This window comes from Panthera pardus, unplaced genomic scaffold (genome assembly GCF_024362965.1).
Source record: "Panthera pardus isolate Hobbes unplaced genomic scaffold, ASM2436296v1 HiC_scaffold_11, whole genome shotgun sequence".
Classification (NCBI taxonomy): domain Eukaryota; kingdom Metazoa; phylum Chordata; class Mammalia; order Carnivora; family Felidae; genus Panthera; species Panthera pardus.
The window spans coordinates 8,108,633-8,136,300 of record NW_026526666.1 but is presented as its reverse complement, the minus strand read 5'-3'; the positions used below and the strand labels follow the sequence as shown (position 1 = coordinate 8,136,300).

At 42.7% G+C, this 27,668-nt stretch overlaps 1 protein-coding gene across 3 annotated transcripts in view; it reads left to right on the top strand.

Moving 5' to 3' along the window:
- Nucleotides 1–12,576: 12,576 nt before the first annotated feature.
- Nucleotides 12,577–27,668, top strand: part of SLC22A15 (solute carrier family 22 member 15) — an 81,983-nt gene continuing 66,891 nt past the window's right edge. For all 3 annotated transcript variants that reach the window (XR_002082293.2, XM_019457947.2, XM_019457948.2), the window contains exon 1: nt 12,577–12,748. Coding sequence is in view for 2 of the 3 variants with exons in the window: in XM_019457947.2 (XP_019313492.2) it covers nt 12,662–12,748 (87 nt within the window). In the remaining variant the exon portion in view is untranslated. The remainder of the gene's footprint in view (nt 12,749–27,668) is intronic.

Below are 27,668 nucleotides of genomic sequence, written 5' to 3'. Positions count from 1 at the left end.
TTCATAATTTAGGTTAAACATCAAGTCTATATCAGTGATGTTGTCCATATGCTGGGTGTGAGTTTTATTCCTTTGCCAAGAAGTAGAATATTATTTTGTATATATGTGAAATTAATTTTAGTTCCAAGCTCCCATTCTTCTGGAAGCTGGAAATCTGATTTCAGGCCATTTGGGGATCTTTCCGCCTCCTTGATATTGATCTGAATTTGGGGAGGAAGGTATGCTGAGATCTTATACAAGGTGGGTGAATGGTCTGGTCTCCTTGTTCATGTTCTGCTGTGGAGTCTACTGATGTTTTTATGGTCCCATCACCCAGGCTTCTGCTGCACCCTCTTTGCTCCGTCTTGAAACTTTCTCAGGTCTCCTCTTCCCTACACCATGTCTAATCTGTTCTCCAAGGGTACAGAAAATATTCTGCTTCTTCCAAAACAATCTGGCTGTGGACAACACTCTGAGGCTATTTCAACCCTGCTATATTAATATTCTGTGTCTCTCTCTTCTGCTCTAGAACCACACATGGTGTGCAGGACCAACAGTTTCTTGTTGGATCTTGGGAGACTGATTCAACAGATCTCTAGTAGGAAAAAAAAATGATTATATTTGATATTCATATACATCAAGGGTGAGGCTATAGGAATGACTCAGATTTTTTTTTTTTTTTTTGCATGAGAAACTGGGTAGTGCCTTTTTAATGAGACAGAATGTTGGAAGAGAAGCAGGTGTGGGGCAGTGGGCTGGAATCATGGGGTCACTTTAGTACATGAGGTGTTTGTAATATTCAAGAAGAGATATTGAGGACGGGGTTGGTAATGGGGAGTCTGAAGCGTGGGAAAAGTCCAGGATGAAGAAAACACACATACACATTGAGTTTCTTTCACTGTAAAATAGATGGGAGTGGAAGCCATGGCACAGCGTGAGATCCCCCGAAAAAAGAGAGAGTGCACCAAAGTCTCAAGAAGAGAGTGTCTCGAGAAGGTGGAAGTGGCTAACAGCATTAAATGCCCACCACCAAGAGGTCAGGTAAGTGGAAAACTGGAAAGTATCCTTTGGATGTAAAAGTTATTAGTGTTCAGGGCACCTGGGTGGCTCGGTTGGTTGAGCATCTGACTCTTGATTTCGGCTCAGGTCTTGAGCCCAGGGTCATGGGATCGAGCCCTGTGTCAGGCTCTATGCTGAGCGTGGAGCCCGCTTGAGATTCTCTCTCTTGGGGGAACGCCTGGGTGGCTCAGTCGGTTAAGCAGCCAACTCTTGGTTTTGGCTCAAGTCGTGATCTCACAGAGGCTGCTTGGGATTCTCTCTCTCCCCCTCTCTCTGCCCCCTTCTCTCTCTCTCTTTCTCAAAATAAATAAATAAGCATTAAAAAAAAAAAGATTCTCTCTCTTGGGGCACCTGGGTGGCACAGGGTCAAGTATCTGACTTCAGTTCAGGTCATGATCTCATGGTTCGTTCAAGCCCCGCATTGGTTTCTGTGCCAACAATGCAGAGCCTGCTTGGGATTCTCTCTCTCCCCCTCTCTCTGCTCCTCCCCTGCTCATTCTCTCTCTCTCTCTCTCTCTCTCAAAATACATAAGTACATTTTATATAAGAAAAGATCTCTCTCTCTCCCTCTCCCCCTTTCCCCCACTAGTACGCTCTCTCTCTCTCTAAAAAAAAAAAAAAAGTTATTGTGTTCCCATTAAAAACAATTCCAGGGTACAGAAAAGGCAAAAGCCAAACTGGTGTGAAGAGATTACAGTGAACACCTGACGTAGTCACTAGATGCTTCAGAGGAGTCACGCTTTTGCAGGAGGACTAAATTAGCCCTGTAGTGAAGGCTGCCCCAAACCCACTCCAAAAAAGCTTCAAAATGTCCAGCCGATGCACAAACAGATTAACGGCCTGCTAGAATAAAATCTAATATGCTTGAACTAAGGCAAACTCCAGTGCTCAATAACAAACATTCACAATTTCTAGAATCCAATAAAAAACTACTATATAGGAACAGCAGAAAATTGGGACCGATAATCAGGAAGAAGAAAAAAAAAAATCAATCAATGCCAACAAACCCAGAACGGAAGAGACAACAGAACTGGCAGATTAGCAGACAAGGACTTCAAAAGTTATTATAAATATGCCCATGAGTCCAAAGGAAAACATACACGTAATGAGAAGTGGAAGATATAAAAAATGAACATATAAACAATCATATCAGGATTTCTTTTTCAGAAAACTTCCCCACCCCCCCCAAGCTGTAACTATCCCTGTGGCCCCTTTCTATAAAAGATGTTGTTTCATGTAAATTTCTACTTTGGTTTTCGGTATGGAAGAATTTTAGAACTATCTTGGGGAACATACCGTATATAATGAAGGAAGTTTAAAATGACCTTGCAGGTGCTGCGGAAGCCGGCAGACGGGCATGACTGTGACAGAGCTCCAGCGCGCTTTTGTGCAGAGTTGACATTGTTTGTGGAAGGTGTAGGACTTCCTGGTCCCTGAGCACAGAGCGGGTGGCTAGGGCAGAAAGGACCACCAGGTTGCACGCGTCTCGGGTGTGCTTGCCTCATGGCCCATCTGAACCTGAGGTCTAACAGTTCTGAGCCTATTACCGCAGAGCTCTTGGTAATTGCTGGCCGTATTATCTTTTTTCCTTGTTTGTTTTCCCTCCTTTTAACCATCTTTGGGAGCTTTAAGGGCATTTTTTTTTTTTAAGGTATACCCTTAACATTTAAAAGAGAGATTAACGAAAAGGAAAACATCAATGTTCAAGAGCTCATTTGAAATACTTGTGAGTCTTTATTGTGGTTATGCTGATTCTAGGTCAAATCAGGCAATTTAGGGGAAAGGGAGAAGGGCTGAATCTTCTCTCCTAGCTCTGCATCCCCATCAAGGAGATGTGGGCCTCTCAGGAAGATATTCATCCCGGGGCACGTGGGTGGCTCAGTCGGTGAAGTGTCCGACTCTTGGTTTCGGCCCAGGTGGTCATCTCATGGTTCGTGGCATTGAGCCCTGCACTGGGCTCTGTGCTGACAACGTGGAGCCTGCTTGGGATTCTCTCTCTCCCTCTCTCTCTGCCCCTCCCCTGCTCTCTCTCTGTGTCAAAAATAAATAAACTTAAAAAAAAAGAAAGATACTCATCCCATAAACATTGCCATCAAAGCTGAAATTTCAAATGTTCAATTTTCAATCTCTCATGTCGTCAGCCTTTTCAAGTGTGTTCTATGGTAGAGAATGGATGGGCCCCACATTACTTTGGTTCATAGATCGCTCAGTTCCTAAAACGCGAGTATCAAAGCTTCAACTTTAAAATTCTAACTGGTTGGCCATATTTTTATTTCAAATCTTTAACTGAAAACTCATTTATTTCTGTACTGCCCCATGCCAGTAAGGGAATTAGAGATCGTGTTTTTAGCTATTCCCTGGATGAGGGAAAATAGAAACGGGGGGCTCAGTTGAGTGCACCAAGCTGTCATGCTTATATCTGGTGCCAGCTGGTCACCTGTTGGCAGGGCCAGAAGAGAGCCCTGGGACTAAATCCATCCTGGCCTTCTACATCCAGCTTCAAATAGAACATCTCCATCAGAATGCCTCCTCCCTCTGCCAGCCACTCCACTGAAGAGGAAACCTCTCTGCTTAAGTGATGTCTAGTTATCAGCTTGTATTTTCATATCCCACAAATTAAAAACTAAATTAACTTTGAGGACATATCTTTCCATTACGTGTTGTTCAAAGAGATACCCATCTCCTTGCAACAGAGCACGTTTTTCTCCCACAAACATGCAGCAGGAAAAAACAGGGATAAAAATAAAAAATAAGGGGCGCCTGGGTGGCCCAGTCGGTTAAGCATTTAACTCTTGGTTTCAGCTCAGGTCATGATCTCATAGCTTGTGGGATTGAGCCTTCGTCGGAAGCTTGCTTGGGATTCTCTCTCCCCCTCCCTTCCTCTCTCTGCCCTTCCCCCACTCTCTCGCATGCACACACTCTCTCTCAAAATGAATATAAACTAAAAAAATAAAAACATAAACTCAAAACAACTCAGGTATCTTTATGCAGATATCTCTCTTATCATTTGTATTGTTTTATTTTATGCCATAGACATTTTGCTTCTAAACTCCTGCCTTCTTTCACTTATATTACATCTTCATTTTACCCCCCATGGACATGGGGATGAAAACCATGAGAGGAAGACAGAAGAAGAGGAAAGCTGGTCACCAGGACACTGTAATGACAATGACACATCAGTAGAGACATAGGCACTTAACAGACCAGGCTGAGAACACACCATTAACAACACAGACAGAAGTCATCATCTTCCGTCATCAACTGAAATTAAAACGTACCGCCAAGGGGCGCCTGGGTGGCTCAGTCGATTGTGTCCGACACTTGGTTTCAGCTCAGGTCACAATCTCATGGTTCGTGAGATCCAGCCCCGAGTTGGGCTCTGCACTGATAGCACTGTGCCTGCTTGGGTTCCCTCTCTCCCTTTCTCTCTCTGCCCTTTCCAGCTCTTACACGCGTGCGTGCACACACACACTCTCTCTCAAATAATAAATACGTGAAAACTTAAAAATAAATTACCTCCCAAAGAACTGTTTGCTGCTTTGTCTGCAAAAAGTGCCCCGAACAGTAAACCAAAGAGACACAACAGCCTTTAGTGGATTGTCAGAAGACTTCAGGAGGTGTAAATTGTAATTAGCCATATGCCAGACATTCACAGCCCAATAAGAAACATGCCTGATGGTGCAGGATCTCTGTGGCCCAGTTTTTCAGGTCAAAAGCAGAATGGCTGTTGAGGAAGGAATAATCCACAAAGGAAAACTACAACACTACTCCATTCTTCAGCTTCCAACACAACAGATGAGAACTCTTCTCTGTGTGTGTGTGTGTGTGTGTGTGTGTGTGTGTGTGTGTGTGTGGCTGCAATCATGGGGCTGAGTTATCACATATGCCCGACTAGAGTCTCTCGCTTGGGAGACAGGCAGGGAAGGCCCTATTCAGCTAAAGCCCCAACCTTAAAATCATTTTGGGTCTGGGGGCACATTTACTCTTGTTTACAAAGGAATCAGAGTGCAAATATGTTACAAAGATAATGTTGTTCTATATTAATATTTCCACGCGAGAAAAACATTGTTTAGAGATGGGCCTATAAATCCGAGAGGGGTCTCTGGTACTTTTAAAAAACAAAAAGGCCCAAACTTTTGAGAACTTGGTTTTCATCCACTGCTCTACCAACTGTGGACTTTCGCTATGTTCCTTAATCATTTTAAACGTATTATCTAACCTCTGGTAGCCCTAATTCATCATATCTATCATGTCGGGGTTGGATTCAGTGATTTGAAAAAAAACCAATGTTCAAAGTATGTGTATGAGTGCACCCTCATTTTCTTGAGAAAAACCATTCACTTCCATTAGATTTGCAAAAGGCCACATGACAAAAAAAAAAAAAAAATGGTGAAGGATGCATCTCAAGCCCTGGTAGGAGTGGAAAATGAAACTGAGAATATTCAAAATCTTGTGCTAGAATAGATAATTGACTGGAGGACCTGATTTGCTCTGTTTGGCTAAGGATAAGATACTCTTCTCATGCAAATGAAGACTGAGGAAGAGGAGTTTATATTCTTTCAAATGCATTATGATCTTTTGGCTCAGAATAGCTGTGTGCCAGTAAACCAGGGATTCATTTCGTTCCGAAGATCATGCAGATTCTTTTTGTGAATTTGTGAATTATTGCAACTTTCCACTACGTGACTTTCACTATTGGGAGATAACAAGATTTGGTTACGTTCTTTTTCTTTTTTTTTTTTCTTTTTTTAAGAGCCCGATGTGGGACTTGAACTCATGAACCATGAGATCATGACCTGAACCAAGATCGGATGCTCAACTGACTAAGCCAACCAGGTGACCTTGGCTACGTTCTTTTTAAAGCAGATAAACACAGGGACAAGAGCCCATAGGCTGAATGATAGACTGGAGAAGATGGGCTGGATTGTAAAGCTTTGTTTATGTTCTAATTGGTTCACATTGTTATGTTTGGATTTGGAGTTGATTTCACGTTCAGATAATGCAGCAAGTGTGCAATTTCCATAGTTGCCAACTCCTCCTCCACCCATGCCATCCAGAACTGCAGCCAAGAAGGAAGTCTTCTCTGTAATGCAAGCATCCAGGGAGAGGGAGAGGCTCCGATGGTTTAATGCCTCATTCCTCACACCTACAACAATGCCCAGTAGGGAGGAGTTGCTCAAGCCAGCTTGCTGAATGAACCTAATACTTGCATTTTCAGAATGGTTTAGGATTGATGACCTCTCCTGAGATTGAGTAGATCAAGTGTGTCACACTTGGTTCTCTGAAGTCTACTTTGACTTCCTATTTTCTGAAAGCAATGTCAATTGCTCGTTTTAACTGGAAGGCCCAGTTGCAGCTAGAATTCTCGATATGCAGGTTATCATCAGTTTTATGCAATACTCAACAGCAAAGGTGGTTTAGACAGTTCCCATGGCCTCCAGATTTTAATCCTGGGCAACTTGGAAGCATTTGTCTGGTAGAGGGTAAATTTTCATCCATCCTACTGAATGCAGTCCCAGTGTATCCACCCCATGCGGAAAGCAAATTCATCATTTTGGTCTGTATTCCCTTGATGGAGAACTCCCATGGAAGGAATAGTAGCAACCACAGGCACAACAATATGGACATTTCCATTAAAATTGAGCACTCAAGAATGAATTTGTTGGATTCAGTGAATGTCCTACTATCTAAGCTTAGTGCCTCTTGGGACAGCATGGAAACTTGGGCTCTTAGCAAGCAAAACACTCTACTACCTAAATTCAAACATACTTAATGGCTAATTTCCCTCATATTTCATATCCCTCTTCCACAACCTTCTTAATTTTAGACCTCACTCTATTCATCCTCTTTTGTTTTATTGCTAAGGTTTAAGACATGGGAATGGTCAATTTCTCCACATTAATTTAGATTTATTTTAGTATATGTTTGTCACTGACTCACGGATGGTTTTTGAACGAGAGTTGTTAGTTTGGGAGAGTTGTTAGTTTAGTCAACCGATGGAGACATGTCCTTTTCACTGCCAATTCCATTTTCTTTTTGCTTCTCTTCCCTTGGCCTTCGTGCTCCTTCCTCCCAGGAGGAAGGCTTCCTTGTGATCTGGTTATTCCCAACGTATTTGCTGTGTTTCTATCAACTGAATGTTGACAGAGGTAGTTGTACTTTGGCTATCTTTATTAAAGTTTGTTGCTGTGAAATGCTAAAAATGAAGGGTTAGCACAGCATGAAGGTTTATGCAAAAGGAAAAATGTTCTTCAGATTTTCAAAAAAGATGGTAATTCTTGGTACATTTAGGTGGGTCTGCAACACTGATTGCCAAGGATCTGAAGCAACACTTGACATATGTGAAGTCTGTTATCTTGCACACCAAATTTCAGTAACCTTCTGGGACATCAGATTACCAATAAAGCAGAAGACATGATACAGTGGTTAGGTGTGCAGCTTTCATAATAATAATGTTAAAAAAAAGGTTATAATGATCAAGTCTATTTGCTTCAAAGCTTTATCTAATTTACCAGATAAAGTTTACCCTTTTTCTTCTCAGATCCCAAACAGTATGTATTTGATAGACACCCTATTCTAAACATTATTTTAATTTTTTATTATTTAAAAAACAACAACAACAACAACAACAACCCAAGATGCTCATTACTCCTGAGTGCTAAAAGAAAGATCCAGGTACTATAAAATTATGGGAGGAAAGGGCTTAAGAAAAAGAAAAATGAGAAAAGAATAGTCCGATGGGGAAAATATGCTCTCAAAATGGAACTCTTTGCTAAGAGCCACAGATGCAATACCTTGAGCCTCAGGAGAGCTTTAATTAGGCCAGCTCTTTCTTCAGCGCATGCTCAGAAGCTCTGGCGCTGACTGTAAATTAGGGCAAGAAAATCCAGCAGGGACCTGGGTGGGTTAAGGGGGAAGGGCAGGATCTTAAAGGGGCAACGACTATTTAAAAGAGCAATGCTGGTCAGCCCCACCATTCCTATTATAGGCCCTGCAGCCCACCACTACCAACCTACTCCACCTTCTGTGTTCCCTATCTCAGTTAATAGCATCTCCATTTTTCCAGTCATCAAGGCCAGAACCATAGGAGTCATTCGTGACTTCTCTTTTGCCTGTGCAAAATGCAGTCGCTATCAATTTTTGAAATTTTACTTTAAATTTGACTTGACTTCTCCATCTATATTATTACTATTCTGGTTTAAGCCCTCAGGCCCTCGTTGGGTCTTGCCTGGGCCCTCACAACTGGTGTTACATGCTTTTAATACTTCTACCAAATCATCTGTTAAAAATCACACTACTCCAGCTTAAAACACTTCAGTGGTTCCCATCACTCGTAGGAAAAAGTTCAAGCTGCTTAGCACTGCATACCTGGCCTTTATCAACCCATCAGACCTCATTTCTGACAACCCCCAGGTTGTACTTTCTTTTCTCATAATAGCCAGCTGCTTTTAGCATAAATATCCAATAGAAGAAAAATTAATATATAAACTTTAAGAGAGTAAGATGAAATCACCCTCTTTCTACTCGACACATTATTTAGCTATCATATAAATATTAATTTATTATTTTTTCATTCTCATACAGGATGATGTCAAAGAAAAACTTCCAAAAGTTAAAAATATAACCCTCTTACCAATAGAGAATGAACCTGTGTCAAAGATTTTATTTTAATTGGTGAAAGGACCAGTACTATGGTAAAGCTCGTTCTAAGAGCAGTTGAGGAACTTGTAATTCCCAGAAAAAAAAAAAAAGAACATTAAAATAGAATTTCTAAATTTGATATAAAACAAGCTAATGTTTTATAGGATAATTAAATAATGGATTATCTTTTCTATTGAACATAATCATTTACACCTATCCCTAACAAAAATCTACAAATTTACATGTAAACACGTAGTCTCTGGACTCTAATCCATAGTAAATACAAAGTTAAACACAAGTCAGTTCTTTTACAGAATTAAATAATCCTAGGGTGGGCCTGTTAAACAACGCTTCATTACCACATTGAAAGGACACACACGGTTCTCTTCTTGCTTTCTTATTATTTCCAAGTGCAGGATAATTTTTCTTAACAATGGAAGGTTTTTATTAAAATACTTCACATGAATCTTCCCCATCCATGTTTTAGCACCACAGCAGTAACTTCTTGAGTCACCTAAAAAAGTTTTCCAGCATATGTAACATCTTTATGTTCTCCTATGTTTTCTCAGATAAAGCTTTCTTAGAATTATGGGAGAGAAAAAAAATTTCCTTTTACCATTCTAGATTCTCTGGCTGGTCTAATAATTAGAGAGATTAACAGGAGAAAAACATTTAATTTCACACCTACAGGGAATATGAATATGAGATCCAAGGACAAGCGAGGCAACTGGGGCTTATATGCTATCCTGAACTAAGGAATGGGATCGGGGCTGGGGCTTCAAAGGGGTGAAGGGTGATTCATAGGACAATATGAAGAGGAGTTGTTTGGTAATTAGATGTTTGTCCTACATTATAGATAAGTCTTTCAGATAAAAAATTATCTCTTGGGGCACCTGGGTGGCTCAGTCGGTTAAGCACCCGACTTTGGCTCAGGTCATGATCTCACAATCTGTGAGTTTGAGCCCTGTGTAGGTCTCTGTGCTGACAGCACAAAGTCTGGAGCCTGCTTTGAGTTCTGTGTCTCCCACTCTCTGCTGCTTCCCTGCTCATGCTCTCTCTCTCTCTCTCTCAAAAATGAATAAACAGTAAAAAAAAAAAAAAAAAAAGAAAGAATGAATGAAAAAAACTATCTCTTAGTAACCAGGTCTCCTATCTAAATTCTTTTAGGTAGTTTAAAGGAGGGGAAAATATTTCTTGAGTCTGCTGTGCCTTTATTGCCTTCAGCTAAAATAGTCAACATGCCAAAGTGACACATTTTAGGGAGACTTGTTCTGAACTCCTTCAGAATCTTGTGTAGGTTCCTATGAGTTTGAAAAGAAAATAGGCATGTTAAATAACTATAAACATTATAGAACAGTATGTAGTTATGAGGATGTTAAAAAATGTAAGTGTAACTACCAAATTAATAATAATAATATAATAACGCACTCTGTAGGTCTCTAAAATAGCAAAAACAGAGAAAGGCAGGATGCAAATGGCTTTCAGACTCCAACAGATGGCCAAGAAGAAAAAAAAAAAAAAGAAGATGGTGAACAGAAAACACTAAATGAAATGGTAGAAAAAAATTCCAAATATATCACTCACAATAAATATAAATGGATTTAACTCACATGTTAAAAGACAAAGACTATCAAAGTGGATGGACAAAAAATCCTCCCTCCATAAACATTTCTAAAACATAGTAAAAACAAAAGGATGAAAAGAAAAAGACTACAAGGAAAATAATATTTAAAAACCCTGATGTTGCAATATTAATATCAAACAAAATAAAAATGAAGACAAAAGCATTAAAAAGAGGAAAGAGCTATTTTATCACAAGAGGAATGATTCAATTGGTCCTTTTATGTACCTACAGAAATAAAAAGAGAACTTGATAAAAACTCAAAAACAATAAACATTTTGGAAGATTTTGACATGTTTATTAAAAGTTGATATATCCAGTAGTAATACACATTACTTGAATATAATTAACATGATTGATCTAATATATAGAGAATCTTGCACCCAAGCAAATGGAGACTATTTTCAGTACATTCAGTCCATTTTTCTAAAATGACCACATTCTTGGTCACAAGAAACCTCAAACAATTTCCAAGATTTAATATCATCTTGGTTCACAAAGTATTTAAATTAGTAATCAACAATAAAAGGATGGTTTAAAAATAGCAATAACCTTTACTTGGAAACTAAAAAAAAAGAAAAGAAGGGAGAAAGCATTAACAAATAACTTAGTGGTTTGAAGAGTATATTACAATATCATGGAATATTCAGAACTAAAGACAAGAGAAACCACATCATGACAAAACTTATAGGACAGAGCAAAGAGAAATGCATAGCCTGAAATGTAATTATTCTTTAAAAAGTAAAATTAGGGGAATCTGGGTTTCTCAGTCAGTTAAGCCACCTACTCTTGGTTTTGGCTCAGAACATTATCTCATGGTTCAGTTCGTGAGATCGAGCCCCCTGTCAGGCTCTGATTGCACAGGGCTTGCTTGGGATTCTCTCTCTCCCTCTGTCTCAAAATAAATAAATAAACATTAAAAAGAAAAGTAAAATTTAAAGCAAATAAGCTAAACTTTCAAGTCATGTAGCTAAAAAAGAAATACAGAGTAACAAAAGTAAGTAAGGGTGAAAAGAATTCACATAATCCACAAAATAGAAAACAAAGAAACACAGGAAGAAAAACCATAAAATAAAAACTGGTTCTTTAAAAAAAGAATAGAGAAAAAATTAAAAAAAATAAAGAAAGAATAGAGAAACTCCAGCATGATGGATAAGAATGAGCGATAAAAATAAACAATATTAAGAATGAAAAACAGAGCATCAATGCAACTAGAGCATGAGTTTATAAAACCCTATGAGAACAAGATGAACAAGTTAATTACAAAACCAAAAAAAAAAAAATCTCGATTAAAATAGAAGCATTTTTTAAATAATACAAGTCATTTAAGAACAGAAAGCCATAAAAATATATCTGATATTTCTATGTATCTCTGTAATACAGGGGTTCGCCCCGGCAAGACAAGCCAATCCAGATGGTTTAAAGGAGAGTCATACCAAACATTTCCAACTCATTTTGCTAAGCTGCTATGATCTTAATGCCAAATGCAAACAGGGACAGTAGGAAGAAAAGAAGACTTAGGCCTATCGCACTCTTTTAGATGTGAAAGCTTAGGTAAAACATTAGCTGGTCACCTCTTCTGTTCACAATGTATTGAGGGTCATGGCCTGGACCAGGGAATACTAGGCAGCTGTTAAAACCAACCTCAGGAGATGCAGGAATGAGGGGACTTAAGGTGGGCGACCCCTCTCTCCGCCCTGCCTCTTCTTCCTCCACCTTTCCCGCCTGGCAAGTGCTGCTTATCCTACAAACACCTTGGCATCCATCATCTCCAGTCTCACAGCTTAACCTTGACTCTTTATTTCCTTTGTACCTCGTGCGTATTTCTATTTGCAAATGAGTCTCCTGGCTTTGCAAGAATGTGTTTACGTGTGACCCCCACAGCGCTAGCGCAGCGTTGGACCAGAAAGAAAGGCCGGCCAGCCCTCTTCTCCGAAGGCTCTGGCACGCCCCCCAGCCCCCCGATTTATACAAAAGGACAAACAATGCCGAGCCGCCACCAGGTCGCCGGGTAATCGCGCCCCCGCCCCAAGCAGGGCCGGGGATCCGACTGGCAGCCGTTTCCGAGTTTCTCCATCGCCGCGGATGTCTCAGCCCGCGCCCACTTCCTCTTCCCTCGCCCCGCGAGCTGCGCGCACGCCAGCCCCTCTCCCACCCAGATCCCCGACGCGCAGCCCCGCGCCCCGCGCCCCGTGCCCGCCCCCTCCCGGCCCCGCCCCACCCGCGCACGCGCGCCGCCCCCGCGCCGGCTCTGGCTCTGCCCCCGCCCCCGCCCCACCCCTTCTCTCCCCTCCCCGGCCCCCGCTCCCGCTCCCGCTCCGCGCCACCCGGCCGAGCCGGGGCCGCCGGGCCGGGGCCGCCATGGAGGTGGAGGAGGCGTTTCAGGCGGTGGGGGAGATGGGCATCTACCAGATGTACTTGTGCTTCCTGCTGGCCGTGCTGCTGCAGGTGAGTCCCCCTCCACCCCCAGCGCCCCGCTGCCCCGCCTCCCGCGGATCCCCCGAGGGACCCGGCCGGTCGCCCAGGCTCTGCAAACCCCGGGGGGAGGGAGGGGACACGAGCCCCCTGCCCCCGTCCCGCGCGAGGGCCGGCCTGGGCCCCAGCACCAGGTCGCCGTCAGGCCTGGTCTTTGGTGCCCGCCCCAGCCTCAGAGCCTGCCCCCTGGGGCTGTTCCGCCAGGCCCACCCACCTGCCACCTCCAGTGGGAGAGGGAGGGGGGGGGGGTGGTACTTTATCCGCCGACGAGCTGGTTAATCGTAGCGGATGCTGGGTTCTGCGGTTACCTGGGACAACGTCGTGAACGCGTGACGGAATTGTTACTCACCTGCGGCTCTGTCACCTTGGAATCTAGAGCACACAGTGAGCCCCGGTCGCCGCTGACGCTGACGAAGGTCCGACCTAGAGCGGCCTCCTTCAGTTCTGGGTGTCCACTTACCATCTTTTCCTGCATTCCAGGAGGCTTTCTGTTCCAGGTGCTTTCCGTGCATGGGGTTTATTTCTCCCCCGTTCAGGTTCTGCTGGGTCATTCTGCCAGAGGCCAGCCTCGGGCTGAGACTACTATAAATTGAATAATGTCATCTACAATGTATAAGATTCAGTTATAAAGTAGAATCATTTCTTTACTGTACAAAATTCTCCCACACTGCTTGCCCACCCCAGCCCAAAAATGTGGGTTTAGTATGCTCAAGGTCGCTATAGATACACTTTGCCAGGCAAGAGTTACTCTTCCTTTGCCAGCCTAAATGGCCCATTTAATGACATCAGTTACCTCTCCCAATATTCTAAAGGCGTTTCATTCACAAATTCTTGATTAGTATCTACTGTGAGCCCTCATTTTACTACTCCTTCATTCAGCACATATTTAATGATGCCTACTATTTGCTTAGCAGGGGCTACCGTGGTGGGCAAATCAAAGCCCCTTTCCCCCCAGAAGACCCCCATTCTAGTGGGGGGGGGGTGAGGCAGGCAGACAGTTCAATAAGTACAGTTAGTGTGCGATGATAATTATCCCGAGGAAAGTACAGGGAAGTCGTGAGTATAACCACCAGTTGCTTGAAACTGGCATAAGGCAACTGCTCAACAGGAAGGTAGGGGGTGGGGGAGGGTAAGAGTTGCCTTACTGATTCTGTTTTCCATTAAAATGTTTGCAAGTTCAGTTGTTTTTATCTCCAGCCAGAAGAGCTCTTCAAACGATGGACTGATAGATGATGTCAGTCCTTTTTTTAGCAAAGCAAGTTTTCAGTTCACAAATATTCAGGATTCTGAAGTTCTTTAAGTTCGGTGTTTCAGCTTTAACTGTAATTTTCCTGTGGGGAAAAAGTACTTCCTAAATCACAAAACAGTATTTAATACAGAGAGTATTTCGTTGTACCCATGATGCCTGATGTTCATTTAGAATACTTTTTCTTTGAGAAAACTCTTTCCTCTTCTAACCAAGAATTACAGGAATATAATTCCTTTTCTGAACAATCCCGTCCCCCCATGCCTATACTCCACCTGCTGTCATTATCTTGTTACAGGCCTAGCTAGGTGTCTGCCTATTTAGAATAAGTTTGTCTTGAGGGAGTGCAGCACTAAAAAGGCCACTGTTCTGGGGCCCCTAGGTGGCTCAGTCAGTTAAGTGTCCCACTCTTGATTTTGGCTCAGGTCACGATCTCATGGTTCGTGGGTTTGAGCCCTTTGTCAGGCTCTGTGCTGATATGGAGGAATCTGCTTGGGATTCTCTCTCTCTCTCTCTCTCTCTCTCTCTCTCTCTGTCTATCTTCCTCTCTCTCTGCCCCTCTCCTGCTTGCATGCTCTCTCTCTCTAAATAAATAAATAAAAACTTAAAAAAAAAAAAAAGGGCCACGGTTCTGGGTTCGAGACCTATTGTTTTTCTCATTTACTTTTCTTTATGGTTGACCCAGTTGGTTTGAGTTTAGTACCAAAGAGCTCTAAGCCTGTGACCATGATTGTTCACTGATCCCTGCCTGACATGTGGTCAGTATTTGCCATTGAAGAACCAGGTCTTATGAGTATTGGGAGTGAGTGACTGTTTATCTTGTAGGTGTGGACTGGGAGGCACCCTGTAGCTGTGTCTGTCCCAACAATGCCTCAGTCCAGGCAGAAGTGAATCCTTCATAGTGGTACATATTCATGAGTATTCAACTGCCCCATTGATATTCATGATAAAGGTGGTCTTGGGGTCACCCAAAGCTATTTTGGATATGAAAGTGGACATCACCAAAGACTTCTCTACCAAGTCACTTGTTGGAGATGGTTTTGGTTTGGGATGGCCTATGGAGTGGGAATACTAGGAGCCCCATTACACAATTATAATATGATGCTTTCATCATCTTGTGAAAGTTGCTTCTTCCAGCAAAGGAAGAAAGTAGGAAGCCCTTTTCAGAGCTGGCTTAGATGGGAAGTTGATGTTTGCTTCAAAAATCAAAGCCCTGGGCACCTGGGTGACTCAGTCAGTTAAGTGTCTGACTCTTGATTTTGGGCCAGGTCAGGTCAGGATCTCACAGTTCGTGGGTTCGAGCCCCACGTCAGGCTCCACACCAACAGTGCAGAGCCTGCTTGAGATTCTCTCTGTCTCTCTCCCTGCTCCTTCTCTCAAAAATAAACTCAAAAGAAAAAAAAAAAGAAAAGAAACCAGAGCCCTGGGGTGCCAGGCTGTCTCAGTCAGTGGAGTGTATGACTCTTGATCTTGGTGTTGGGAGTTTGAGCCCATGTTGGGTATAGAGATTACTTTAAAAAATCTTAAAGAGCACTGGGTGTTATATAGAAACCAATTTGACAATAAACTTCATATATTGAAAAAAACCAAAAAAAAAAACCAAAAAAAAAATTAAAAAAATAAATAAAAAATCTTAAAAACAAAACCAAAAACAACAATGACAAAAACCCTCAAAAAAACCAAAGCCCTGGTCTACTGTTGCCCAAGGAACATGCAGACCCACCTGCACAGCAGCGCTAGCAGAAAGAGAGCCCTGTACACAGTAGGCGGGACTCCCAGAGAGAGGGACAGCCAGACAGGGAGCCACTGCTGAAGCAAGAGCCTTTTCTGCATCTGCAGTGTGGCAATGACCGACCCCAGTCGAGAAACACAGAACTAGAAGGGACAGAGATGGCAAAATCAGATCTTTGCATTTTCTTCTATCTGGGTTTTATTATTATTATTATTATTATTATTATTATTAATGGTTTTAACCCCCCCTTACTTCGAACATCCAAGTTCAAACTAAAAGGACAAAAGCACATCACAAAGCCAACTCGGAAGGTCTTTAGGTTAACCGTTTTTGTGGATTGTGGGTACCATCAGGTAGCGCTCGCAAGTTACCTCAATATCCGCTTGCCTTTAGCAAGGTGACTTCTGGCCACACACTCTGCAAACACAACCTTTAGAATCTCTATAGTGGTCACCTTTCAGGTACATAAAGGATTGATGCAGATTTTGTAGATCTCCCTTCTTATGCTGATGAAAATGCCCCTGACAAGAGTGATAGGCGGTTTGAAAGTAGATAAGCAGAAAGCTAGAGGAAAAGGGATTGCCACAGGTAAAAATCGTTGTCTCATGAACGCGCAGCAATGTTCACAATTCTGTAGTTAGAAAAACTCTTACTGTCCAAATATAGGTGCCCTCCCTTGGACAAGAGCTATCTGTGGTATTTAAATGTGAATAATTCTGTGTGCTTTATTTCTGTTTCTATTTTCTGGTAGTGATTCAGAGCCGATGCTGTCATCGTCATTTGTGTTTGCGTACGTGTGTGTTTGTTTGCCAGGCTGTCTGGAGGAAGAAGGTTGGAATACAGTTCTTTGTTTTTTGAGCCCTTTAGATGCAAAGTGAAAATGGAACCCACTTCTTTGTGTTCTAAGCCGTCGACTCCAGCTCCTTCATTTTCCCGGGGATCATGCGTCACAGATTGTAGTATAATTTGCTACAGTAATTTGCTAATTTAAATTTGGATTTAAAACATCCATGAGCCAAAGGGAACATGTAACCTGTAACAGGCATTAGTTTCTCCAGCAAAAGTGTGATGTCATCGTGGACCTCAGCTTGAGGTACAGTCTTCAGGTGTTCTGGAACGCATTATTTTAATGTAAACTCTTAATAACCCCAATCTTATTTATCAACCCTGGGGTTACCATTGCCTTCAGATCATTCACGCAATAAACATCCTTTCATGGTGTTTTAGAAAGCAGAATGACTGACCAGGTATTGTGCAGAAGAGGAAACTATGATAGTCAACACAGGAAAAGATGTTTACCTTCAGTGGTCACCTGGGACGGGCGTATTAAAATGACTATGAAATATCATTTCACACTGAATAGATGAGCAGACATTAAATAGTCTAACAGTACAGGTGTGCTGAAAAAGAGGAGCGGGAACTGTGCTGTTCAGAGAATAATTTGGCACGGTCTAGTAAAATTGAAACCCAGCTTTTAGATTCCTAGGTGTACGTCCTCCAACGTTCCTTGAACACGTGCATGAAGATATGGCTCAGATGTTTACTGCAGCACTGTTTGTAATAATAAAAATTAGTAACCACCTTAGCGACTCCCAAAAAGGGACCAGGTAATCAAAATGTGGCATAAATTTGATGGGCTGTAACAGGTTGGCGTGAATGAACCAGGTCGATAAACAACTACAGGAATGAATTTCTAAAACACGGTGTTACATGAAAAAAATAACAAGTGTGATATATACAATATGACACAAAAGTCTTACTAAAAATTGTAAAAATATCGGGGCTCCTGGGTGACTCAGTCAGTGGGTTGAGCGCCTCACTCTTGATTTTGGCTCAGGTCATGGACCCAGGGTCGTGGGATCAAGCCCTCCGCTTAGTACAGAGCCTGCCTCAGATTCTCAGTCTCTCTCCCTCTGCCCCTTTCCCCTACTTGCATGCACGCTCTCTCTCTCTCTCTCTCTAAAATAAAATCTGAAAAAATTGTCAAAATACAGGAAACTGTACCGTATTTGGTTTATCAGTGTATATGGACAATGTAGCAGTATAAACATATGGGGTAGAAGGCTCCACACCCAATCCATCAGATTGGTTACCTCCAGGGAAGGAAGGAGGGGTGGGGGTGAGGGGGGTACAGAAGAGATTTGCTCTGTATTCATAATACCGTATTTTAAAAATCTGAAGCAAATATAATAAAATGTAGCTTGTTAATTGTGATGGTGGGTTCCTGAACTTTATTTTGTTTTGCTTCTCTGTGTTAAAAAAAAAAAACAAAAAAACAAGAGTGTGGCATAGAAAAGATCGGCATACTGAGAAGCAAATGCTACAGTTCACTTCATTAGAGTAACCGTCCACCCTTCTCCTGCCGTCCCTTTAACCAGTTAGCGCTGTCAACTGTGGTCTATGAATTTCACACTTAAGAGAATGAGGTAGAGAGAGTTTTGTTCAGGGTGCGCTCTTGAACTTTGTGTAGAACACTGTCACAGGGAATGTCTCCTATGTGCTTGCATTTGCCTCCCGGTCCTAATCTCCCCAGGAGATTCGTGGAAAGACTTCTTTTGATGAGGTATCGCTGAGGTGGTTCCAACCCCTCAACCTTAAGCAAGTAATGAAGTTCGTAGGGCAGACATTAGGGAAGACCTCACTGTGTTGGTCATTGAGACCAGCCCTTGTGCCTCAGGAGAGTCTCACCACCACCAGGGGTTCAGCCGTGATGACAACACCCGGCATGAGAGCCGCTCTATCATGACTCCAGAACATGTGAGCATCTACCAGGTTCTCTGTTAGTTTGGGCAAGTTTTACGCCGCCCTTACCCTCAGATTTAGTTGTGTCTGCCCTCAGACGGTGGCCGTGAGTTTGGGTGATAATCCGGGGAACCTTTGTTGGTGGAATATTCCATCACTTTAGGTAAGTGGGGCGCTTCCTAAAGAGACCATGGCTACACTTGCCCCCTAGTACGTCCTCAGGAAAGCTGTTGTCTGTAGACAGACACTGCCCCCTGGCGTAAAGCAGGTGAAGTTGCAAATCAGCCAGACCAGATTTCCATCCGGGGAGGTTATGGAAATACAGGGAGCCTCTGGGAGGTTTAGGGAGCCCCTTTGAGCCTCGGGCATCTGAAGAATTGGGATGTGCCTTAGAAAGCAACTGGCTCAACACCCCCACAGCACCCACATCTCTAGCAGCATGCCTGCTGGGGCCACACACAGCACAGCTACTCAGCATGTGCCCTGACAGAGAAGGTCTCACACACACACACACACACACACACACGTCATTAAAAATGTGAAGATAGACAATGTGTGGCAGAACGCTAGACTCTCTGAATGCCGTGACCCTCTGCTCTGAGATGGCTGAGACAGCTTCAGTAGGGGACCCCTCAGTCGTTTGTGTACTCTGGGAAGTGGCTGGATCACGAAAGTGTAATTCATTTGTTTTGCAAGTTCAGGATTTCTTCAAGTTGCCCAATGCCCGGCAGTTAGTTGGCGTTGTGTCAATTTCACCTTGAGGTTTTCGGAACACGAGCTTGGCCCTTCACCACGGTCAAAGCCTGCCTTATAAGGGAGAGCTGGCCAACCCCAAGATACGCACAACTCAGGAAGCTCATCTCTGACTCCCTTAACCAACCGTTCGGGCAGAAATTAGCATCTGCATTTAGGGGAGTTGTATGAGGCTCAACAAGGAGTATATGGGGATTGTAGCAAAAAGAGAAAACATAGAAAAGAGAAAAGGGAAAGAGTCACCAGAACTTGGACCACTCAGACATGAAACACACTCACATGTTGGTGGATTGTCTTCCAGACTTTTAGTTATACAAACATGTACATTTGCCTAATTTTTGCATAAATTTGTATCTTAACCTCAATTTTTGTCTGTCAGCAATATCGTGCATGCCTTGCTGCAGTCATAAATGAACAACCACATATTTTATAATGGCTGTAGCAGTGTAGCAATGTGTGGCTGTACCAGAACTTGCCTATTCCATTATCTCTTGTTGCAAACATAGGCTGGTTGGTTCCTCTCTTTCGGAGTTCTGAAACCCATGCTTTGGGCCATTGTCCGGCTCTGGTCTGCACTTCTCCTGGTTGGCTGTTGGCCACTCTTCCTAAGCTCAAATTTCTCCTGACTCCATTGCTCACACCCTCTCCAGATGTTCTTTGGTCCCACTTTATGGATGGAATAGAAGTACAAACTTCCTAAACATCTCCTTTCTTTTGGTTTGAAATTAACGTTTACCCTTACCTGTCATTACATCTCTTCAGAGTGTCCAGGAGGAAGACAGCTCAACCTTCCTTCCAGGGACATCCTCTCACCTTTGTTCTTGATTCCTTATTACTCTCTCAGTCGTTTCTAATCTTCCATCTTTCTGCATTCTCTCATGTCCCAAAGGGTGGCCTGCATATGGTAGATCTAGGTGGTCTGTGGAAATTATATTGAATAGCATTAGCTTATAAAGTGAGAGAGTTAGTCCCTTTTCAGTTCTTCCTTAATCTTTCTTTAATTACAATTTTTAAATGTTTATTTATTTTTGAGAGAGAGAGAGAGAGAGAGAGAGAGAGACAGAGCGTGAGCAGGGGAGAGGTAGAAAGAGAGAGGGAGACACAGAATCTGAAGCAGGCTCCAGGCTCCGAGCCGTCAGCACAGAGCCCGACGCAGGGCTCGAACCCACGGACTGCGAGATCATGACCTGAGCCATAGTTGGACCCTCAACCGACTGAGCCACCCAGGCGCCCTGATCTTTCTTTTATCTAAGAAGAAAATCTCATTTGGTGCTAGCAGTTCTCAAAACTTTTGCAACTATTTCTGTTTTAGCAAAGGAAATGAACTAGAAGTAAGAATTAAAGAAGGCTCAGAGGGGCGCCTGGGTGGCTCAGTCGGTTGAGCATCCGACTTCAGCTCAGGTCACGATCTCGTGGTCCGTGAGTTCGAGCCCCACGTCGGGCTCTGGGCTGATGGCTCAGAGCCTGGAGCCTGCTTCCGATTCTGTGTCTCCCTCTCTCTCTGCCCCTCCCCCATTCATGCTCTGTCTCTCTCTGTCTCAAAAATAAATAAACGTTAAAAAAAATTTAAAAAAAAAAGAAGGCTCAGAGTTCAGACTTGGGCAGAAAACCTTACCTAGTTGAAATTTAATAACATTATTCTTTTTTTATGGTAGTGGTCATTTTATTTTCAAAGAAACATTTCACATGAAACACAGAGACTAATATCGCAAACATACCTGTGCCTACTTCTAGATTTGACAAGTGCTAATATTGTGCCATATTTGCTGAAGGTGGTGTGAGTTGTAGTTCAACCCGAGAGGCAGAAAGCAGAACTCCTGGGATGGGGACACGTGTGTGTGTGTGGTATGTATTCATATGTGTATGATTATACACATAATCAGTGAATAATTTGTCACAGAGATTTGACCACGCACAATTGCGAGAGTTGGTTAAGCCGTCCCTGTAAGGCTGTTGTCTTTGTGTCTGATGTTGGAGCTTGACGTCTGCAGGGAAGGCAGTCTGGAAGGGAAAGTATGGTCTGGAAGCCATCCGAATTGATGGGAATCTGTGCTGTTCTCACTGCCTCCAACCTTGATGAAGCAACTGCCTTTCATCTTGGAAAACACATACTTGGCCCGGGAGTCAGAGATGCTGAGGGAGGGTCCAGGGGAACGTGGATCCGTTGCAGGCCCAGCTGTTGTGCTCTACCAGCAGAGCGAGCCAGCAAAGAAGTGGCAAAGAAAGGCAAAAAACACCTTTCCCAGCCTTCTGAGCATAAAAAAACAAGATGGCTGCTCCTTTGCTTTCACCCTCTCTCCCCAAATCCTGCCTGAAAATATCTCTTGTGGCCCGTCTTAAGTAAAAACACACTAGCCAACACTTGGCATTATGACATGGTGTTTATTTTGATAGTTCCATCTGTCTGGTCGTATTTCTATTGATATAAAATTTTATTTCTTTGCAAATTCACTTAAGTTAAAAATTTTGAACTGAATTTTCAAAGGGCATATCTGATAAAGGGTTAGTATCCAAAATATATAAAGAACTTATAAAACTCAACACCCCCAAAATGAATAATCCAATTAAAAAATGGGCAGAAGACATGAATAGACATTTTTCCAAAGAAGACTATACAGATGGTCAACACACATATGAAAAGATGCTCAGCATCACTCATCATCAGGGAAATACAAATCAAAACTACATGAGATATCACCTTACACCTGTCAGAATGACTGAAATCAGCATAAGAAACAACAGGTGTTGGCAAGGATGTGAAGAAAAAGGAACCCTCTTGCACTGTTGGTGGGAATGCAGACTGGTGCAGCCACTATGGAGAACAGTATGGAGGTTCCTCAAGAAGTTAAAAATAGAACCAGCCTATGATCCAGCAATCGTACTACTAGGTATTTACTCAAAGAATACAAAAATACTAATTCGAAGGGATACATGTACCCCGATGTTTACAGCAGCATTATTGTGGGAACAGCCCAAGTGTCCATCGATGGATGAATGGATAAAGATGCGGCATATATATACAATGCAATATTATTCAGCCACAAAAAAGAATGAGATCTTGTCATCTGTGATGATGTGGTTGGAGCTGGAGAGCACAATGCTAAGTGAAATTAAGTCAGAGAAAGACAAATACCATGTAATTTCACTCATTTGATATCAGATCAATTTCACCTCTTTGTTTCTGAACTGTTTTCTTTTTAAAAATTTTTAATCGTTTAATTGTAATTCCAGGATAGTTAACATACAGTGTCTTTATCCATTCATCTGGACACTGGGGCCGCCTCCATAGTTTGGCTATTGTAAATGAATGCTGCAGTAAAATTTAAGAAAAGTGAAATTTAAGAAACAAAACAAGCAAAGGGGAAAGAAAAGAGCGAGAGGCAAACCATGAAACAAACTCTTAACCCTAGAGAACACACTGACGGTTGCGGGAGGGGAGGGGAGGGGAGGGGAGGGGGGTGGGTGAAATATACGGTGGGGACTAAGGAGCGCACTTGCTGTGGTGAGCACTGGCTGTTGGAAGGAAGTCTTGACTCACTATATTGTACACCCGAAATTAATATTACACTGTATGTTAACTGGAATTGAAATAAAAGCTTAAAGAAACATCTTGAATCGATTTAAAAGAAGACCGTTAGGGGCGCCTGGATGACTCAGTCCGTTCAGCATCTGACTCTTGATATTGGCTCAGGTCATGATTCCGGGGTCGGGGAATCGAGCCGCGTGTCAGGCTCCATGCTGAGTGTGGAGCCTGCTTGGGATTTTCTCTCTCTCTCTCTCTCTCTCTCTCTCTCTCTCTCTCTCTCTCCCTCTCTCTGTGTCTCTAAAAGAAAAAAAAAAAGAAGACTATTAAGTAAATAGAAAACAAAAAACGGCACATAAAATTCTTGCAGGGAGCACACAGGTGACCGAAGTTTGGGAAAACTGAGCTATCCTGTAATATTTCCTCAAAGAACACTAAAAATATGTGGTTTACCTTCTTGACTCTGATTGGCCTATTTTTTTGCCCCAAAAGTTCCTTCCTCTGAATGTGGTTTTGATTAAACCCCTACTAGGTTTTCTCTTCCTAGTTTCTGGTGTCATATTTGCAACTTTTTCCTTATTCCCCAGTTAGATTTCCCATCTACTTTCTCTGTGCTCTCATCACCTCATTTCCGCCGTGGCTAATACTGCATTTGTGAAAATCTGCCTTGTGTTTGTAGCTTTCGGTACGTTTGTTGTCCTCACTTGAATGTATTTGCCTAGAAGGAAGTGATTATTTTTTAGCCAGCCTTGTTATCATCTGAGGCCCATAATATAATGTGTTGCAAAGTGTTGGAGCTCACTAAAATTTTTTAAGAATTAAACTGAAGTCACAGAAGGAAGGTAGTCAGGTGGGGGTATTTCCATTTTATTTGGGAGAAAGGGAGGGAAACGGATGCAGGTTAAATCACTGTTTACCCAAATACTTAATTTATCCAAAGTCTTAATTAGTGGATGGAACAAAGATTAGGTCCTGGAATGACTGGTTTTTTATCTTGATCATCATCTTTTCTTTTTCTTTTCTTTTTCTACACCATTTTGCAAGGAATTAGTTAAAATGTATCCTAGGCTGTTAGTTATAGAGTGGTATGTTGGGTTTATTTGGAAGCATATAGAAATCGAAGTTAGCGTTTCTTTCGTTCAGGAGAAAACAGATCATTAACAAATTAGAATTTCACTATATCTGCACTGTTAGATACAAAATAATATTTCCCCAGTAAATAGTGCAGCCATTGACCGCTTTGGAGATTAACAAAGGAGCCATCAGCGTGGTCTGGAGTGGTTTGTTGAAGACTTGAGAAGGGCTGAGCTTGTGCTGAACTTGGGAGCTTGGGTTTAGAGAGAAGTGGGAAGGTCATTTCAGATGGAAAACAGTAAAATTGGGGGAAAAAAGTGTAGAAGACGGAACAACTTTTAGGCTTACTACACAGAGTGTGGCCCAGACTAGCAGCATTGAGCTCAAGAGAGCTTGCTAGAAATGTGGAACTCAGGTCTTTCCCAGGCTACAGGACCAGACCCTGCACTTTAAAGTCTGGGAGGCACTGGTAGATGCCATTTGTATGGGGCTGTAGAGTTTACTGCTGGCTAAAGGAAACATCCCATTTGACCCTCAGAATAGGTTAGATATGAATGAATTAGATAAAGATGTTTACTACCAGTGTCCAGTCTCACTGAAAAGAAAACCTGAAGTTTGGAGAGGTTTTGATTTGCTGAAAGGTTCCTAGAGCTGAGTTTCCAACTCAGGTATACAGATTCCTTTCCCTTTTCACACCACACCATGAGAAGTCATGCAATGGGGAGCTGAGCACGCCAGTACAGAAAGCGTGAATGTGGATTAGGTAGCAGCTGGCCCATACAGTGGGGATCTGGAACGTTAAGACATTTATCACTTATCCATTGATACGTTTTGGCCAGAAGAATGTCATGAGGAGTGTCTCAGGGAGACCAATCTGGTGGCATTATGTGGATGAATTAGAGTTGAAAGAAACAGGACTTCGAGACACCAGTTATTCAGGGCATGATATTAAATATTTTCAATTAAAAAAAAATAGGTGGTATCTGTAAGTCACCCGACATTGACTGAAGGCCCAGTTTGTGCTGGGCACTGGGCATCTGGGCGTGCTGTCATGATAGGCTTGCCCACGTAATGCTTTGGTTGAGTCAGTCAGTAAGAGAGTACGAAGTGCAGAAAAGACTAACGGTAATGACAACAACAAAGTCATCTTCCATTTCTCCCATGAGGTGATCCTGTTCTCATCCTGGTTTTGCTATTAGTGTTATACGTGATCTTGAACGAGTCACTTAATTGCCCATTTTACCTACTTTAAGACCTAAACATCATACTTCCCATGACTTCACAGCACAAGATATTGTGATGAGATCATTTATGGGGGACGGTTTGGTTTCCGGAGTGGTATAAAAGCTTATAATGCTGTCGATATAAAATCACTTTTAAAACCTTCACTTTTTGCAACTTCAGAAATTTCAGTCCCCTGGTGCATTGTAGTCACCTAATTATAATGACATTGAAAGGGGAAGAAAAAGTGCAGCCATCTGTGACACTTGTTTTCCTTCCCTGGAGGGGGCTTTGGAGAAGGTAATGGCCTCTCTGCGGTGTTGTTGACCCCACTTGGAAGGAGCGTGGATGGTGGTTTCTGATTGTGGCTTTAAGACCCAGCCGCTGATGGGTATGATCATTCGACAAGAATCCGTGGGCATGGCAGTTATAGGGTAATACAGACAAGATTGAGAGACTCTTTGGACTCTGGCGGAGAGAAGCAGGAGTTCTGGGCTGCACGTGTCTGACCCGTCTGGTGACATAACGCCACGGCTCTGTGTGTGCAGTTGAGGTCCCTGGGTGTACATGTGTGTGTGCACGCATGGCGTGCACACTGGAAACACCGCGAGGGGTGGGAGGAGGGCAGAGGAGATGAGAAGGTGAAAGCGTTCATCGGGCTTCAGGTTGCTGGGAATAATACTGATTAACACAGATCATACTGATTAACTGGGTTTCACTGCTCCCCTCTGTGAATTAACGTGTGTATGAGCACCACCTCTTTGTTTCTGAACTGTTTTCTTTTTAAAAATTTTTAATCGTTTAATTGTAATTCCAGGATAGTTAACATACAGTGTCTTTATCCATTCATCTGGACACTGGGGCCGCCTCCATAGTTTGGCTATTGTAAATGAATGCTGCAGTAAACACTGGGGTGCATGTAGTTTCTGAACTGCTTTTAACACAGCGTAGCTTCTGCTGAGAACGGGAGTGTCCACGGAAAAGCACACTTCAGAGTAGAGGATCCTTTGAGCATTTCCTCTCTTACCTAGAACATTGCTTATCTTAGAACAGTCCAGATAAAAATATGATGTATTAACATATTTTCAACAAGCACCTAGAATAGGGCTTGGCGCATAATTAGAATTTAGAGAAGGATTTGCTGCTGTTATTAGCATTCTAGCCCAGTCATTTATTTATTCATTCATTCACTTGCTGAGTGTGGGCTTCATGTGTCCAGGCCCTGAGTTGTTTGGTGTGGAAGCCCAGGAGTGGATCACACAAAGATCCTGCCCTCAGGGACAGAATATTCTGGTAGGAAAAATAAGATGAGCAAGTACATAAATAGGATGGCATGAAGAAAATGATCTGTCTCTTACTAAGAAAGGTCTAGATGGAGCTTTGGGGGGTGAACAGAAGCAGGAGAGGGCTTCCGGTGGGTACGAAAGGAAGGTGGGGGGGGGGTGGCTGGAAGTGGTACCTGAGTCGCATCCCAGAGGATGGAAAAGGTTCAGAGACGCTGCTGAACCAGGTGAAGTGCTTTCCATGTAAAGCAAGTGGGAGGCACAAAAGCAGAAAATAGCATATTTAAGAGAGAAAATATAACTAGTTTGCTTTGCCCGATTGACGGCTCTGTTTTGAACATGTGTTTTGCTTCATCTCCAGAGTTCACGTGCCCCATATTTTTTCATTTCTTTGCCCTTCAATTAAGATCAGCAGATTATAATAAGGAGGGGCAGTTACTAACACGATGCAAGCGGCTTTGTAATTATAGCTGCTGCCGAATGTGTAATCTATCTGTTCTTGTAATTATTAAGGTTTTTATTTTTACAGACTGATTGCCTCCTGGCCTAAAACTTCCCTAACAGTATGCAAATAGGGGCCAGGAAGCAGTATAAATCTAGACACATGATTTCTTCTGCCTTCTACAATAAATCACCCATGCAGACTGACCTGTGGTGGCTGGGTACCTCTCGGGAGGCCCACCGTCATTTGCCTCAAAACAGATTGGGGCTGCCTCATATCCTCGCAGCCTCACAGAGAGTGCAAAAATCACACCCTGGGTTTTACGTTCACTTTCTGTTATGACACACACAATGTCAGGACTTCCTTTCTCTTTCCTTGACACTAATTCCATCATCTACTTGTGATAAATTACTCTGCCTTTGGCATTTTAGCTTATCCACTTAACAGCTGAATATGCCCCTACACCGTGGTGTGGAAGGAGCTCGGGGTTCACTGATGGATGGAGCCGAAGCTGTTGGCAGGTCTCCTCCTTTTCGTGCCTCAGTCAGCACATCCGTCCAGTGGGGGTGTTACTATATGCTATAGCGAAATCACAGCTTCGTACTTTGTAAAACGCTTATTGTGTTTAAAGGTATTTTAAGATACCAGGTTCTAAATTAATGGGGATCAGTTCTTAAAATAAGATTTCTTCCTTAGTGAGACAGTTCTCACTGGAACAGACTGATTCTGTGTTTTCCGAATTCATTTGAAGCTTGAAATAATCATCCGGCAATGAGAACTAATATAAATGGAAATTCATAGCATATAAAGGCTGCATAGGGCTCAACAGCTTGTAAACCCGATTGTGAATAGCTGTAAGGCCCAGAACAATCAGAGA